The following is an 18,361-nucleotide window of genomic DNA, read 5'->3' on the forward strand; positions in this document are numbered from 1 at the left end:
GGGCAATCTCCATAACACTGCTCACTGAAATCTACTCTAGCTTAGCAGTCTGCCACTGAAGGCTGCCTATTCAAATAAATTGCATAGATAAAGCAGTGCCAATTAGAGAACTGTAGTGGGCTGACCCTGGCTGGATGACAGGTGCCCACCCAGCCACTCCATCACTCCCTCCTCTGCAGGGTGGGGTGGGGGGGGAAGAAAATGAGATGGAAAAAGGCTCAGGAGTGAAGATAAAGGCACATTAATAAACTAAAAGCTGTGTGTGAAAGCAAAGGAAAACAAAAGTTTTATTCTCTGCTTTCCATTGGTGGGTGATGCCCAGCCAAGCACGTGTAGCAGTTGCTCCGGAAGATAAATGCAGTAACATTTATCTGCCCCTTCCTCTCTTCTCTTAGCTTTGATTATTAACCTCATCATATGGTATGGAATATGCCTTTGGTCAGTTTGGGTCAGTTGTCCTGGCTATGTCCTCTCCCAAGGCTTTGCTCACCTCCTACCATTGGGATGCTGGAGAGAAAGCACTGATGCTGTGCCAGTGCTGCTCAGCTGCAGCCAAAACACTGCTGAGTTATCAACACCTTTCCAGCTCCCAGTACAAAGCACAGCTCTGTGAGGGCTGCTGGGGGGAAATGAACTCCAGCTCAGACAGACCCAGCACCACCGAGAGTAAGAAGACCTTTAGCATATATTAACTAGATCTAAGTAACATTTTAATATGACATTAATATTGGAAAAAGGGATATGAAATACTGAAATATGAAAAAAATCGAGGAGTGAGAACTCCTGAAAACATTCTGAGTGCCCATTTTCATACCGAAATTCCAGCTTTAACAAGCATTACAGAAATTCAACAGCATTTTTTTCCTCTGATTTGAGCATAACACTGGTCTGTACAGTAAAGCTCATGGAGGAAAAAGAAAAGAAGTTTTATTAAGCAAGGATATAAACATTTTATGTGGGATTTCCTCTATTCTGCGAAAGAAGCTCTTTTAAAGTTCCTGCTAATAGCAAGTTTGGTTAGTTTCCCAGTGCTCACATGTCCTGTTCCAGATGGTCAGTGACGTGAAACTCTAATTATCATCAACAAAATAAGCTGGGACTAAACCCTCCCTCAAAGGTAAAAAGAGCAGATGGACAACCATAATTTCATTATTATAGAAATAATAGAGAAAAAAGACTCCTCATCTACCTTTTAAAATCACTCACTACCTTGTTGCACAATTAACTCCTTGCTCTATTAATTTATAAATTAATCTGTTATTTGACTGGTTGAAGGGCTGCTTGGTATATAAGCCTTTCAAACAATATTGGGAATAGTAGCCAAATTCGTCTTGTCTAAGGGGAACCAGTAAGTGAAATGATTGGGCTGAGCTTCCATCCAGCATTTTGTTTCTTTTCAGGTTTTCAGGGGATTCTATTTTATTCTCCTCCACAATGTTACAGACATACCTCCTCAGGAATCTTTGTGGGAATAAAATCACAAATAGTATTTATCTGGAATGAGGCAAGCGTTTATCCAGAGATCCAGTTAGTCATATGTCCAGAATTGTAGGTCACAGACATTGAAATCCCTAAATATTTGTCAAGGATACAAGATCATGCAAGCCAGTACCATGGAGCAGCTCTCCCTATGCCTGTTGGGTTCCAGTGCTGGTCTTACTTTGAGCTGTGATTTCTAGGTCAGCTTTTGCAAAAGCAACCGCTCATCTAAACCTGCCACTGCTCAAACTGAGCTCATACAGGCCTCAGTCCCTCCAGGTCTGCCCACCCAGCCAATGTAAAGACAGCTACAAAGAAAGGGTCTGAGAACAACCCCCTGTATTTCTAGCAGAATTTCATTCCTTTTCTGAATTCAGATTCACTTCCTGATTGCAGCATATCGCTCTTTAGCATTGGCTGTCCTAATTCCTATTCTGTTGCCAGTGTTCTACAGTTCAGGAGCAGATTTTGACGTACTACTTAAAGATTTCAACACAGACATTCACAACAAAACAATATAAAACTGAAAAATTGCATCAGAGAAAGATAATCAGGTTTTCCTCTGCATCCCTATGAGTAAACAAGCTTTTCTTCCCTCTGAAGAGTCCTAGCTACAGGTTTATGTATCACTGTCATGATCTGTAGTTACACAATGTGCCTTATCTTTGTTTCTTGCTTCTTTTTCCTAGCCATGCCTTCACAATGTCCATTTGTTGCTTTCACCAGCTCATTTTCTTACATCTTCATTTCACCATCTCTTCTCACACAGAGAAATCTGTTTTCTTTGAACAGGAAAATGTTGCATGTGTTGATACTTTTTACCTTTCTGTCACCTGTCTGGTGGCACAGGTGTTTTTATTTCCCTCTTTCTTTCCTGGAAAGGCTCTGTGCATGCTTCGTACAGTAGCTGGCAAGGAATGAGGCTTTTATCCTTTTGAAAAAAATTACCTAGGCTGAAGAGTTCTATGTGTAGGTACACTAAAGCTATTAACTGTGTGTACATAAAGGCCCACTTATGCATAGAAGTGGCTTTTTACACTATTTCTTATGTACTGATATGCCTAGGATGTGTGAATAACATCTTGTCCGCACTCAGATACATGTTGAAAATAAATAGAACTTAAATGAGTTTCTTTTTCACTCCAGTGGCTGAGATAGTATGGTAAAAGACACTAAGAATTGCATGAATATAGGATTTTAAAAGTGGCTAAAAATATAAGGGCTATAGACAAACCAGCATTCTTTTTTTTCCTTATGTGATAACTCAATACTTTTTGCCATTTGCTAATAGTGCAAATCTCAGCATGAGGTAGGGGATTCAGGCTGACAGAATTCCTTGTGTTCTTAGACTGAACAAACTCCCAGTTACTTACAGGTGGGGAGAAACCTGAGACAGAGGATTAGCTAAGAGAAAAGCCTTTGTTTCTTAATTGATACACATGAAACAACAGATTTTGACATAGTACATATAGGAAGCCCATGATGTCACTTTTAAAGGCCACTTTCTGAATATAACTGCAGTTTGTGGGAAAAATATGATGTGAGAACATTCAGATGTCTTTCCTCTGCAACATTTGTTATTCAATGTGCTCAGGGATCAAAGTGTGGCAAAAACTATACAGAATAATGCTTTAAAAATGGAAGGGCAATGGATCCAAATTAGAGAGAGTCCATGACAAAAGAAAGAAGAAAAATATAATCCTAGAGGGAGCTTCACATCTACTGAGATATGCTTCAAGAAGACACCCATCATAACTTTCAATGCCAATATTATTTCCCGCAATTCCCAGCTCCCAACTTAATTATTCAGCAGCATAGTTGCAATATCTGTTCTTGTCCTTTGCAGAACTGCTGGTTTTAATATATAATACACAAGGAATAACAATTAGAAATTGTGAAAAGTAGGGAAGTAACGCTTGTAGATAACGCACAGTTACCTCACTGGGCCGATGACCACGTGAAATAGAGACTGAATATTTGTAACTGCATTTGAGGTTTGTCAAATATCTGTTTCTTCAGCCTCTGATTACATTTCTCTCTTGTGTATGCTACCTTCAAGTTCAATGACAAAATAACAGAATTAAAACTGCTGAAATAAAAACAATACAGGTAAACAAATACCTAGAACCAGAAAGGTTTAAAGATTCTTATTCATTTTCAAATTGAGTTCCATTATATCAGAAGAGTTTCTTATATTTTGAAAAGATCTCAACTGTATTAAAATTAGTAATATGATGACTGTGCCTACCAGTAAGAATCATCACTGTGTGTCAGAAGGAATTCTCTTGTCTGCCTAAGATAATTGTAGGAATCACTGTCCAAGAAAAGACAACCTTAGAGGGTGCTCAGCACAAACTGAGCTGAACTCTTCTGAGTTATTTCCCCTGGAAATTGATACTGTTTTTCAATAAATTTGTTACCCTTTCAATAAATTAGTTACCTTTGCCATGTTATTTTTGAAAGCCCTATAGAAGCTTCTGCCAAGAAAGAATGGTTTGAGCATGATATTAACTTGTATAAGGTATAACTAGAATAGAATGAAAGTATTTTTTGAGCGAAGAAGATGTACTATGACTTGAGTTGGTAGATGTTCATCCTGGAAATATTTTAGAGGAACCATGAAACTACTTTTACCAGGATTTTCCTCAGTCAGTATTCTGGAAAACAAAGTATGTATGAAATATTTGTGGATAGCTAGTCATATAGGTTTTTCTGGCTAAAAGCAGACATGTTTAGTAATCTAATAAGTAAGGCTCTGTTATCATTTTTCTTAAATACTTTGAATTCTTGATGTTTATTTTCTGTGAGAATTCTCACAAATTTTTATTAAAAGGAGAATTTTATCCTAATAATGAAAAGTTGTAAGGAACTCTGGAAGCGATTTCTATAGAAGAAAAACCCCATTCCATCTCCAGTGCCCTTGCTTAGAGAGGCTCTTGTGTGTGTGAGCTCTCCCAGATGCACAACAGCTTGTCAGCCTTCCTGCAGCCACGGCTGTCAATTTGAGTCACACTGATCCCTCCTGCACAGATTATCTTAAAATAGCACACTATAAATGAAATCTTGCAATTATCACAAACACCCAGGTGTTTGGTGTGGCAGGATAGCCAGAGGAGAGTTGTTAAACTGGCCCAGAGAACTTGTGTCCTTGATTAGTATTTTCTGAGGGCAATTGGCCACTGTCTGTACACACTCTTGCAGAAACACAGAGCTCGTGCGAACTGCTAAACCCACAGGAAAAATGCAGGGGTAGCTGGTCCTGCTTCTGTCCTTCTTAAACTAAATGAAAACAGCACAGGAAAAAGAGAGATTGAGGGAGAAGCTGAAAGAAAGGAGAGAGATCAATCTAAGCCCTTGTTGGCAGACAGCCATACTGCCTTCACCTTGCCAAATTGCCACCTCCAGCCATAAGGGCCTTCTCTCTTTTCTCTTCCTGCCTCTCCTGCAGTGAGTCACTCCTGCAGACATAATCTCATTTATTCTGTTAGATAATGAAAGACAATGTGTATTTTCAGATTCTGTTTTTCTGGTTCTCGTTATGCAGTGTACTAAATTACTTACTATTGCTTTTCCAGATCTGTAAACATTATTCTCACACCTTTTAAAATAGACTTCTATTGCTGTAATTATGAACATGTTGTGTTTGCACACAAGAATGGTATGGGTTACAGGAAAAAAAATAGCTGTTCTTTTGCAGTGGTAGAAAAACAATTTTCTTCATTTAAACTCAAATTGGTTTAGTAGGGTGTTAATGACCTGAAGTTGACATTATTAACAGTATATCTTTACTTAAAATGCTACAGGAAGATTATATTGGGTTGAAGAAGCATTGCATTTGTGCAGAAGCTGATTATTTAAGCCAGAGAGTAACGAAATATGAAACTCATGGTGCCATGTATTCTCTTCAGTCTCTACAAATGACTGTAGAAATCAAAGAATCAATCACAGTGAATATACAAAAAAAATACGTCAGTTTTCCAGTGACAAGAGATTCTATAGTAAAGATTTGTAATCTCCCATGTACAGCAAAGAAAACATGAGAAGGAGATAGGCTGAGGTGCATAACCTAGACTTGAGTACTGGGAACAGTAGAAAATCATGAATCATGTACTGGAATACTGACAGAACTGGAATCTGATGGGACTTTTTAGATTTGTTCTCAGTTGAGTTGCTCCTTTGGGAGATCCGTGTGCTTTGGCATCAGGGTGACTGAAAACTAGAGAGACTTAAAACATTCTGGGTTCCCTTGAATTGCTTGGAGCCTTACTGTTCCTCGTTTGGGAACCTTGCACTATCAGATGAAGAGTCTAAATGAGCTGAAAATGTCTGGGACGTTATTAAACGATGACAAGGGAGAGAGATAAAAATCTCAGACTTATTGCCACCTACATGCTTCCTTCCAATTCTAATAGCTGCTTCAATGCTTTTCTGTCTGTTCTCTCTACCGAGTTGTCTGGTCTTTGCTTAGTTTTCCTTTTGTGCATTTTATTATCTGATGTACCAGATGCTCTCCTAAATGACACATTCCAGCCCCAGTCCCTGGATGTGACTGCCATGCTGTATCTTATCATAAACGTCTGTGCTCAGACACTTGAAAATATTGCTCTTGCTCTGAAAACAGTGGGGCGAGTTTAGTGTAGGTGCAGGTTACTAGACTGGTAATGGAGAATGATAAATAAGAATACTGGGTTTTTTTGTATCCTGAAACAAATTTGGGAGGTTTTTTTGCAATTCAATTATTATAAGTTGACACTCCATAGGGCTACAGACAAAATATTAAGCTCGTTTTTAAACTACTGTAAACTCTTTAAAAGTTTTTTTTTCTGAAGGATAGGATAAACCCTAGTTCAAGGGACCATGTTTTAAGGAGAAACTTGGCACTGAATTGAGGCTTACTGTGAAGCATCTTCAAGCATCATGGAGAACTGAATTTGATTTTGCAGTTCTGTTACTTTTAAGATTATCTGAGAGGATTATTTGTATTTCTAGCAAAGCTCCAGGAAGCATATAATACATGTAGAGTGGAGTAAACTTGAGATCCCGTTAATCATGTACTTAGCATCTGTGTTTTTAGGACAGCACATACTTGTGTGATTTTGGTCCATCATTTATGATCTGTTTGGGGATTCCTGAGAATAAAAAAGCTATACATAAATTTAAGATAACATTACCAGCTGAAGCTCTGCCAGCTTCTGTAGACAGAAGCAGAGAAACAGATACTGTGTATCACTGTGGTTTTACTCTTGGAAAATAATAGTTTGCAAAAATAAAAAGAACTGTCCTGAGTTTTATAGTTGTCCTATGTCCTAGGGGCTCATTTAGCATTATTTTTTCAATATACCTTGTTAAGATGAGAAAAGAAATCATAATAAATTAAGTTTACCATTTTACAGAATATACTGATTTCTGGGTTGAAGAACATGAACTAAAATTGCATTCTGGATATACAGTTGCTATTAACAATATTGGAATTCTAGTGTTTAACAAACCAAGAAAAATTCTAAAACTACATCTTTGTAACAAAACCTTCAAATGGTATAGCTGTACTTGAACAAACTATATCAGTGAGAATGATATCAGTGATTAAAGCTTTAATTATCTCCCCAAGTAAAGAATGGAGGTGGGTGTAACTTACTGTGTCAGCACGATAGCCACAGCATCATTTAGGACACTCTCTCCAAACAGGAGTGTGTATAAATCTGTATCCACATTCAGCTCATGGAAAATAGCAAGGACTGTCACTGTATGGAAAGAAAGCAAAGTGAGTTGTTGTTTTCATATTCCTCTGGCAGTTCAAGAAATAAAGCATCGTTAGAATGTTGGTTTTGACAAACCTAGTCGTATATATTGGCTAAGTGGATAAAAATGAGTTAAAAAGATCAACTGGAATATATAAGATCCTTACATTCATCAAGTCTATGAGTTTTGGTGCTTCAGCTGAGGTGGGAAGAAGCTTTCCCTCTCACACAGAGAATCTTACATAAATGAAAATGTCACAGCGTGTTTCGCAAGCACTGTGATCTTGTGACCACAGGGGAATAAGGGTGCTGAAAAGACTTGGGTTTTGCTGTGGATTTTGTGTGTGATGAGTAAGGGTTTACCTGTTTTAAGAAGGATAGAATAACACTTATCCATCTGTTATACATGGTCACTTAGGAACATGCATTGTAACCACCCTGTCCTGACCCATGCTCAGCTTGGATGTAGCTCATGGGTAGCCATGGAGCCTCTGACACAGACCAGGATATCTGACACCTGTAACCCATTCTAAGGTTCCTTCAGCATATCAGTAGTTTAAGTTCCTTCCTTCTCCCTGAGTCAAATCCTATATTTGATTTTCAGTTTACCAGTGAAATAGAAAAAAAATAGAGTGTGTTGAATTTAAATTGAAAGTGAGCAAATCATTTAGATACACATCCCCAGGAGCATTTAGACATTTGGTTCATATTCAGGTAATTAAGTCCTTAGGCCTTATCTGTTTTGTGCCTCAGTTTCCTTCCCTGCGGACAGGGGATCACAGTCCTTCCTGTGGTCTATCTTGCACTTCATAATCTCCAGCTGAAGAAGGCTGTCTCTGTTCTGTGTGTGTATTATTCTAATTCTTATTATTCTTATTATTTTCTCTTTGCATGGACAAAGCAGAGCTTTCTCTTTTCAAGCAGAATTTAATGTAAAGACCCCCAATTACTTGTCTGGTAAAAAGTTACATGGCAACTCACTGCTTCACTGGTACTCATTCTAGTACATAATTGTCCAATTGACTCAGTCCTCATAGCCCAGGAATCCCAAAGACTAGGAGTGTCTCTGGGATGTCATGTTCACATCTGACATTTTAGAAATGAAAATTATATACTTTTACATTCACATGACTGCTGATAATTCACACAAAAGCATGACCAGCTGATTATGCTTTCTCTTAATAACATTTCTTGGAACTTTGAAAGTGTTACTGCTAAGATTTTCTAAATGGTACTTAAATATCTATGTAATCTCAAAATCAGTTTATAAACCCAAAATAGATTCTCAGTTCTCCTGTGAGATTTTATGTCAAAGTGATCTCTGTTGATGTGTTATCTCTGAAGAATTTTGGAAGTGTTATTCTACAGATGACAATTTAGGAGATGTGTGTAGCTGAACATTTGCTGATATAGCTATATTTAAAGTAGCTAGTTATATTTAACCATCCTGGTAACCTCACCCATCTACTCCCACTGCAGTTATAATTTAAACTAGGAAAAGAGCTCTTTCCCCAGAATAGCTCAAAGGTGTAGGCAGAAGCTTTATTGACAAAAGATATTTTCTTGGTTCACCAACATCTATATTCATGTTTTTTGCCTGATTAGCAATGCTGACTTAATATGCTAAATGTGGACTCAGTTTAGTCTCCTGCTCTCTAATGTCATTGGCATAAAAACAGACTTGTTTTCTAAACCTATTTGCCACTTTCAGCTTTTGCTTATTAGCTAATTAGTTTGGGCTTTCATTAATAGTCCCTGTGATAATGATAGAAGAAAAAGAAAACAGTAATCAAAGTCCAATGTACTGCTGGGGTGTGTGGGTAGCAGGCCAAGCCAATTAGACAGATGCCTAAACATTCCTCTCCTTCCTCTTGCCTCCTAGGTAAACAACTTTCTCTTCTTGCTTTCTCTTCCAACTCTACCTCAAAAATATGACTTAAAATATTTTCAAATGAAAGCAAAATAATAAAGCAAGCAACACAGTAATGCATCAGTTGCCTCTTTTGGGAGAAACTCCTCAGTTCACCCAATTCTCAGAAAGTATCTTCCATTTCAAATTTTTCCCCATTTCCAGGGGAGGTTATTGGATCTTCCACTGCTGACAGATATTTCTTTGATTTGTTTTTAAAGAACTGAAATGATGCTGGTTCCACAAATCCCAAGGGAGTCTAACTCTCTCTTCAGTATTCATACAATTTATAAATGCAGTTACTCCTGAATCATGTCTAACCCAAATCTCCCCTCCTGCTCTTCAAGTCTGTAATTTCCATTCCTAGCCTAATGAGAGACGAATAATTTGTCATATTTATTCCGATTTTCTTTCCAGCAGCATTTTATCTATTCAAAGACTCATTTCAGACATCTCCTCCCTAAAATGACTCACTTCTTTCAATCTCCTCCATTTAGTGTTTTCTTGCCCTCTAATCAGCTCATATCTTTCCTGAAATACAGTGCCTAAAATCAGATCCCAGTAATGTAGTTGACACTAGCTGTCAGGAAATAGAATGAAAAAAATGGTGTAGAACATGTTAATAAATCGTTTTCCTTTTTTTTTTGTTATGTATTGGTACTTTTGACTCATTTTCATATGTTGTAAACTTGAAATTGTTTTCAGAAGTGAATGCTCACTTATCTGCTATCTATGAAGATGCTTTAAGTGTAGCATTTATTCTTGTCTATTTTAAATCATTACAGGAATCATATTGAGTTCTGATCGTGTCTTTCAAAGTGTTTGCAATCTCCTTTCAGCAGAATATTGTACAATAAAGAAACACCCTCTGTTGCGCTAGCCAATTCATTAATGAAAATGATGAATAGAATCTGCATAAGAACAGAGAACTGCAGGATCTTTAGCACATCCACTGTGTTTTAAGAGCTCAAGGAAACATTTTCACCTTGTTTTCACCACCAGTTTCTAGTCATTTCCCCATGATCACATTTGCCTTCATTAATTATGAGAATCGCTGGGCATAGGTCAGAATGGACACATTAAAAGGGATGTGATACTCTGCTATGGAAGAAAGTTAATTTAAGTTACCTCTTGATAGAATAATGCTCTAGGAACAGTCATGTCCAACGAAGTCACATCGTGTTTTGTCTAATGGATGACTTTAAAACTCAAGGGAAATAATTTAAAAATAATTCTATACCACAGAAACATACCTAGTCTGTGAGAACTTTGATATTTAAGTAAGGACCGTAGATGCTGCACTGCAGTCAGCTCGGCCTCTGGCTTTCTGGAGGCACTGCTGAGGAACAGTAAGTAGGGCCTGCTTTGTGTGTGGTAACTACTCAAATACTTGTATATTCATTAGATACAATATGTATTATAAAAAGACCAAACTACTTCTCATTAAAGTACACAGCATCTCTTATTTCAATGCAAGCATATGAGGACAGAAATAGAGATAGGTAAAGAACTGGCTGGAAGGACAGGTCTTTGGGGGAGCACTTACACCTTCTGTGGCAGTAGAAATCGGACACAGATAGAAATAAAATGTACCAGAGCTGCTCACTCAGAAAGGGCTGTGAACTTCAGTTAAAAATTCGGTGATGGGAAGCAGGAAATAGTGAGGCATCTAAGATTTTCACAGTATTTATGCCAACAGAAGTCTGATTCACTTCTTCCTTGACTTCATGCACTGAGGTAACATCTGTCACATGCTAAGCCCAACATGATTTCAGTTGTACCCAAGTCATTAGAAGTGTCTGTGGAGCTGGTTTGTGAATGGTATCTTTTGGCAAATGTAGAAACAAACTGGCTTGTTATAGATCCCTGTAAAAAGTATATATAACTGAAATATCATCAAACTACAACAATCCCCATGCTAACTGTATTCAATGCTACTTTGCTGTTACTTTTAAAAGAATGAGGAAACTCAAAAAATAAATTAATAAAATAATTAATAAATAAAGTACTGGTATTATTGTACCTTAGTCTTCTGACTAGAACTATTAATATCTTTCATAGCTCATGGGCCTAAATTGTTTTAGGAGGGCAGTATCAAATGGGAAGAAAATAAAATTAATCTTTTATTTCCTATTGACTTTATCTAAAAATAAATATTTCAATTTGAATTATAGACTTTCCCTATTAATAAGTCACAGCACTCACAGATTATTTCAGTGGTGAATAAGAAGAAAGCAGACACATATTTTAATTAAAAACACATTTATAAATGGTCTTACATAACCAGTATTTGAAATGCATTATCTTGTATTTATACATTATGATTCCTAATGCAAAATCCTTTGATTTTATGAGAAAAAGAAACTGCTCATTCTGATAAATATCCAATTTTATCAATAACAAGAGCAGTGCAACCCACAGCTCCAGTTCAGCTGTAACCATAGTAACTTCAAATAGGGAAGAGCCTTGTGATTGTCAATGTGACCAAAGGTAAGGGAGTTCACATAGCTCAGAAATAGCTGTGCTTCAGCAAGCCCTGTGAAGGTAAATCGGTTTTCTATACTTGAAATGTCAAAAATTAGGAAAAAAAAAAGAAAAAGAAGGAAGGGCTAAAGGTATGTGAAATGTCTTTGGATGGGAAGGTCGTTGCCCCAAACATGTTAATAATAGCAGCCTTGGAGACTGTCAGAATTGTACGGTTCCCGTGTTTTTGGTGGCTGGGGCAGAGGTCTGATCGTTACATCCCTGTGCCAGGTCTGTTCTGTTCATTTTTCCATTACAGCCACAGGCACCCTGAACCCAGGCTCGTTGCTGCGGCTGCCTGTCAATCACAGGGGACAGCTGGGCCACAATTCCCTTATCTGCAGTTTCACTTTGCAGGTCTCTGATGGGCAGGGACTGAGATCTGGGGGCTCCACACCAGCACCTTTTCCTCACTCACTCTGCTGCTCTTGAGGCGTGACACACGCATGAGAACATAGGGAGGAACTTCTCTGTCCCCTTTGAAGGGCTCACACCAAAACACTCCCAGAGTCAGGGTACATTACAAATCAAAACCTAATACTAACACAAGGAAACCATTCAACAGTGAAACAGGGAAATCTGTGCTGTTTTATGCAGATGAAACAATAAGAAGATATGATTTCCTTGATGATGTGATAAATGATACCTATTGATCAGAATAAAGAAAAATGTAAATACTGGTCTCATGTTTTAAACCAAGAATAACCAAGGGATAATTTGGGAATTTTAAAATTCTGTTTCTTAAAATTTAACCTTTCACCTGAAGTCTTAAAATGAGAAACTTTCTCTACTGGAAATGATAAATAATTTGAAGGAGACATTCTCTGTAAGACGAATTATTTGGTTGAGAGTAACCTTATTTTGTCCCTGAAGTTTCTAACTTTCCTCTCTAGAGACATGAAAGTTTTTTGAGGCATCAGAAAGTACGGTTGATATTTAAGGATCACAGCCTATAATGCAAAACACAGTCCCAAGTATATCCAATCATAAATTAATTTCTTAATCTTAGCTCAAGTGCTAGTTTTTTATGTAAGAGAACACAAAACATATAAGAACAATTCTTCTGAATTATTTTTATGCAAAATTATCTAGATAAAAAATCTTCAGATAACCTTCAGAACTAAAACCTGCAGAGTGCTATGACATTATTTCCATCTTCTTAATAATACTAGAAAAATTTAGCAGGTATATGTTTGTTTACTGCCCTGACAGTAAAAGTCTTTATTTAACACGTAAACATCTACCAGTCATCTTTACTAATTCAAATAAGGAGCTCAATCAAACCAACTTCTGTCAAGTCAACAGATCAGTTTTTAGCATCTTTTGAGACTTAATTGCTTTCCACAGCCAAGGGAAATTAAATCTCTTTTTGAAATGATTTTATAATCCTACACAGTGAAGAATTAAATGAAAAATCATGTAGCAAATCTGACAGGAATTTATTTCATCTTAAGACTAATTTATTGTTGATAACACTAACAACATTTTACTAAAGATTTCTTTAAAAACCCCAAAATGAACCCTAGATATCACAGATAAAATCTTTATACTGATTATTTTATGCCCTGATATGTATCAGTCCTCTAGGGTGCCATATTTTAACTGATTTTGGAATGCCAGTGAGCTCTTTACATACTTGAGATTATAATTCACTAGCAAATCCTACAACACAATGAAATATTTTCAGCAGTGTCAACAATTTAATTAATGAAAAACTTAATTCAAAATTCTCTTAAGTCTTTGAAGGGTTGAAATTTATGGATAAGATTAGTGAACACATGAAACAGCTTATAATATTGTGAATTGATAGCAGAGGGAGCAAGACTGAACATTAAAAGCTATTGGACGTGCAGAGACACTATATAAGCAGACGAGTAATTAGAAACAATATTAATCAATGACAGTTTGTCACACTAAAAATAGTTTTCCCACCTGCAGCTTTAGCTTTTTAAGCCTGTTTAAAACTCTGGGAAAAGTAATCCTTGTAGCTTATTCCTACAGTGCAAGAGGTGCTTCTGTTTTGTTTATTTTGTTGGGTTTTTTTCCTTTCTCGTGATTGTTCCAGATTAATCAGTGGTGATTTAATACCCTTATAATACTCTTATAATCAAAATCAGTGCACTTACACATTACTCGTCATAAGTCAACATTTGTGAAACTAAATAGTCTGGAAAACAGGAAAAGAAACTAAGCCAGCTGCAAAGGCCTATTCTTACCACTATCAAGAAATATACTTGGAAATTGAAAGGATGCTTTTATTCCGTAAGAGTATTTTCCTAGGTTTTCCTTGTGCTTCCAACTTCTGTGTTTTTCTCTTGCTCTGAGGATAGGCTCCAATCATGTGCTGAATCTTATTAATGTAGCTGGGTGATCTGAGAAGTGGCAGCATATTGGATGCTTGGATTAATTTGAGAATAGCAATTTGATGCAGCTTTTACAGTAATCTTGCAACAACTGGTTTTGTGGAAATAAATTGTTTTAGACCGTACTTTTAAACCATCAGAATGATAAATCACAAGCCCAAAATCTTTTGTTAGATACTGAGAGTTCATTTAAAGACTGTAAAAAGTTTGTAGAACAATATTGCTTTTTCTCATTTCTTTTAAAAGCGAGAAATTTGAAAGCTTTATTCCTAATTTTCTTGAACAAGCTTCTCTAGGGTAGTTTTTTAACACTAATGCAGCATCTCACATGCATCACAAAATGTTTTCTGTTCCATTTCCTTTAACAGCTCAACTGAAATTTTTGCAAAATTCCAATGTACCCTTGCACAATTTTTGTACTTTGTCTTAGTAGATAACATATAAAAAAAAATCTTCTGTTCGCCTTCTCCTTTACTGTATTCCCACAGTTGCAAATAGCAATACTTTCCTTTTAATATCTGAGTACTCTTATTAACATTTTCAACATAACAAAACCTGGACAAACCTATGAAACCTAGACCAAGTTTGAGATTAGCCTGTTTTAATTAGGAGATTGGACTAGAAGACCTCCAGACATCCCTCCAAATCTAAATGATTCTGTAATTCTGTGATTCCAAAATTGACTGAGTCTGCTTCCCAGACTTTGCCATTTACTGTAACTTTAGGCTTTAAATCTCACATCTGCAAATTTGAGCCAATTTCTTGGTATCTGGTTTTTTAGAGTTGTATTTATCATGAACACTTTGCTCAAATTGTCACTGATACCTTATAAACAGTATTTATATGGCCAAATCTGAATGCTCCATTCCCCATATCTTTAAACTGGGTTAGGTCACACGTGGATGTGAGGTTGTAGTTATTATCTGTGAGGCTCCAGCTTACAGCAGCTCTCATATCAGCAATCAACAGGTGGTGTCCTGAAGATTGGAGAACATATTCCAAATCTTTTCAGCAACCTCAATTATAAAATTTGTGAGCTAAATCTAGGAAAAACCAATTATTAAAAACCCACAAGGGTCCTCTGGAGCTGATTTGATTTATGATTATCAGAATATCAGATATTTAACAGATAAGGAAAGAAAAAACCAAGAGCAGAGATTTTGAACATTTCTATGGCATATAAAATTCTTATTTACTCTTCTGAAAGAAGTGAAAAAGTAACTCATTTGAAATGGTTACCTGGATCTGTGGCAGACATCAGCGATCCAAAAAATAAACAGTCAGTGAAGTGGAATTCCCATTGCTTTAATTGGCCTATGTGTACCATGGCCTTCACAAAGCCGTACATTATCAACCTGTCAGGGCAAAGATAAGACTGGCATCAGACAGCGTATTTAATACTTATGTTTAATTTACAGTATTAAACAGGTTCTTATTCTCTTCAGCTTCTTTCAGTGAATGTACAACATGAATACTGAACATAAACAGGTATAATACAGAAATTCCATTTCCTGTTCAACTGTCAAATATTGTATAAAATGTCAGAGAAAATTCCAAATCAAAGGTTTTTTAAGTAATTGCCATCTGCTGTTAGCAGAGAACAATGGTTTGGGCTGTTTATTTTTCAAAAGGAAAGATAAGGTAAGCTTAAGGAGACATTATTAAGACTAATTTGTCTAATGTAGAACATTTAAACAAAGGCAGTTCTACTATCAGCTCTGTGGGTTGCTCTGTATTTCTAAATGAATTATTTTGTTCTATCAGCTTTTAAATGTTAGCAGCACTCAAAGTTCCACATAAGGTCTCTAAATGGGTATATTTAACAACTCACAGTGACAGGGAGGCAACAAAGTCATAGATTTGGAACATTAATAAAGTAAGAAAACAGAAGAATAAGACTGAGATTAGCTTTGCTGCAGGAGACCTGACATTTTCTACACCCAAAGTTCTTTTTTTTTTAAATCTGGGGAGGAGCTCATCAAGCTAGAGCAAGTATTTTACCACTTCAGCAGGAAAAGAGAAAAACAGTAATGTAATGAAATACATGAGAATTCAGAATTTTCTAGATTATGCAAGTCTGGCACTTACAAAGTACCTCATCTCTAAAAAATGCTACATAGAATGCTGTCATTACACAGTAGAAGAGACACCAAATAAATATTTGACTTGCTGAAGTAAGAATCTTCTGGGAAACTGAACTTTTAACTACGGTAATTTCCAGTATGAACTGGCAAGTAAACCACACAAAATCTCAGCACAACAATACAAAAAACCTCTTTAAACTGACAAAACTAACAAAAGTAAATAACAGACACTGAAGAACCAGAACAAAAACTCTTCAAGGTTTTAATTATTCTGAACATTGGGTTGTCTTTATATTTTTGAAGCTGGGCTGAATTTTGAAGCTTGTTGGTGTCAAAAAGGTGGGGGGGGAAGGGTCTCCATTTGTAAAGGGTCCATTTCTTTTACTACCACAGTTCTGCTATGCATTGAGGAAAGGAGTTTGGAAAGCACACTGGCTGTCTGTGTACTGCTGGCAGGTTCCAGTGAGTTTGTTTATAAAGCTGCTCTCTAGGAAAGCTTCTCGGACATTCTTGAACTAGCTGCTGTTTACATGTAGAGGGGAAAAAGGAGAGCCATCTCCTAAGGCTTTTACAGAGTAATTACTACACACAAAACTTTCTAAATACTCAGGAAGAGCTTTAGATGCAGCTCAACAGAGGCTTATTTTTTTGCAGGAGTTTCCTTTAGCAGCATCTGGTTTTAAGGGATCTGAAAAGAGACAGTGAAATTGCTTTGGGGGTTTTTAGGAAGCTTGTCAGAAAGCTCTAAATAGCAAAACCTCTCTTCAGCATAATGCTAGTAGAAGAGAGAGAATTTGTAGTTTTAGAGTGGAGAAAGTGGGGTATGTCTGATGCAGAACAGGGAGGCTGCAGGAAAGGTGCAAAGGACAGAAGCATTTTAAGTAGTCACAAACACTGGGAAGGGAAAAGTTACCAGAGTCTTCAAGACAGGAAGGCTGAATGCCTGGCAAGAGTTTTAGTCCTATGGGTGGCTGAGAAAGGCCATGTTACACGTAGTAAGCAGCACACCTGACACGTAATCATACAGCAAAAGGCAACCATACTCCCAAAGTCCTAAAGGCGCCTGGTAAAAACCAGCCTGAGACCAGCACTCCTGGGAATGTGAGACAGCAGGGGTGTCCAAAAGACCTGTTGAGAGCGGCTGTATATGCATGAACAGTGCAGAAAGGGGGACAAGGTGACAGTGCATAAGGTACCTTAGGTACATGTGAGATGAGACAAATACAAATCAAAATAAATCCTTCAAATCTCTTGTGGTAAAAATGTGCCCCCATAGTGTAGTCAGGTAAGAAATCTGTGCTGATCTTTGTCTCCTAAAAATCCCAGCCACATCTTCAGCTTGCAGGACCTGGCATCACAGCACCCATCCCTCTGCAATAGAGCAAACTGAAAAAATTATGGCAATAAATATATATTGCCAGGTTGGTTTATAGGATACTGCTTTGAAAAGTAACTGCATGCTCTCATGCTAACTAAACTGGGAAAAGCTACCAGTTCTAAAAGACTCTACTCTTAAATTAAAGCTGTAGGGGACATAAAGAGAATGTAACAGAACCTGCCAAGTGAAGATACACAGTGCACACACACATGCCCTGTATCCTCAACACAGACAGCCCCATCTGCCTGATGATTTTATCTGCAGTTGTATTTTCTTCAGCTTTGTTATTCATTGCATTATCACTGCTGAATCTCACTATGGGTCTTTATTGTGTTAAAGGTTTTAAAAGCATAATTCCAGATTTAAAGTGTTTGTGCAGTTATGCTGTGTAGCATAGAAAATACTTGTAATTTAAGTCTTTCTTGCCAAATATGTTTTCTAGGCTGCAGAGAATTTTTTATCTCATAGTCTAACTCCCTAAAGAATCTTACCCTATCTAGACATGATTATCTTGTAGCTTGAAGCCAGTTGAACATAGCTCCAGATTGTAATCATACAAGTAAAAGGTGAAAAAAATTTCTTCCTTCACATTTCTTCTTTTTCACAAGGAATAATGATATTAATAAGCCAACAATAGGAAAAGTAGATTATTTTATTCTTGCTTGTATATGAAATAACAGTGATTGACTGATACCATAATAGAAATAAAGAAGTCACTTGTCAGAATTTAAAATATATGCTGAAAAAAATAGTAGAGATGAAAATTAAAAACTCATTCCTTTATTTTGATTTTTCTATTTCTACCGTACCAATATATTTCCATAACTTTTTCCATACAATAGAATTCTTCACATCAAATGTTCTGGCTGTAGTGATCCGTTATTTCA

General features: G+C 36.8%; 1 protein-coding gene across 2 annotated transcripts in view; it reads right to left on the minus strand.

Moving 5' to 3' along the window:
* SLC9A9 (solute carrier family 9 member A9) overlaps positions 1–18,361 on the minus strand; it is a 178,552-nt gene that overhangs the window by 125,034 nt on the left and 35,157 nt on the right. For both annotated transcript variants that reach the window (XM_032119758.1, XM_032119757.1), the window contains exons 5-6: positions 15,252–15,367; positions 7,115–7,220 (exon numbers count right to left, since the gene is read on the minus strand). In XM_032119758.1, coding sequence (XP_031975649.1) covers positions 7,115–7,220; positions 15,252–15,367 — 222 coding nt within the window. The remainder of the gene's footprint in view (positions 1–7,114; positions 7,221–15,251; positions 15,368–18,361) is intronic.

Source organism: Corvus moneduloides, chromosome 10, assembly GCF_009650955.1.
Source record: "Corvus moneduloides isolate bCorMon1 chromosome 10, bCorMon1.pri, whole genome shotgun sequence".
Taxonomy (NCBI): Eukaryota; Metazoa; Chordata; class Aves; order Passeriformes; family Corvidae; genus Corvus; species Corvus moneduloides.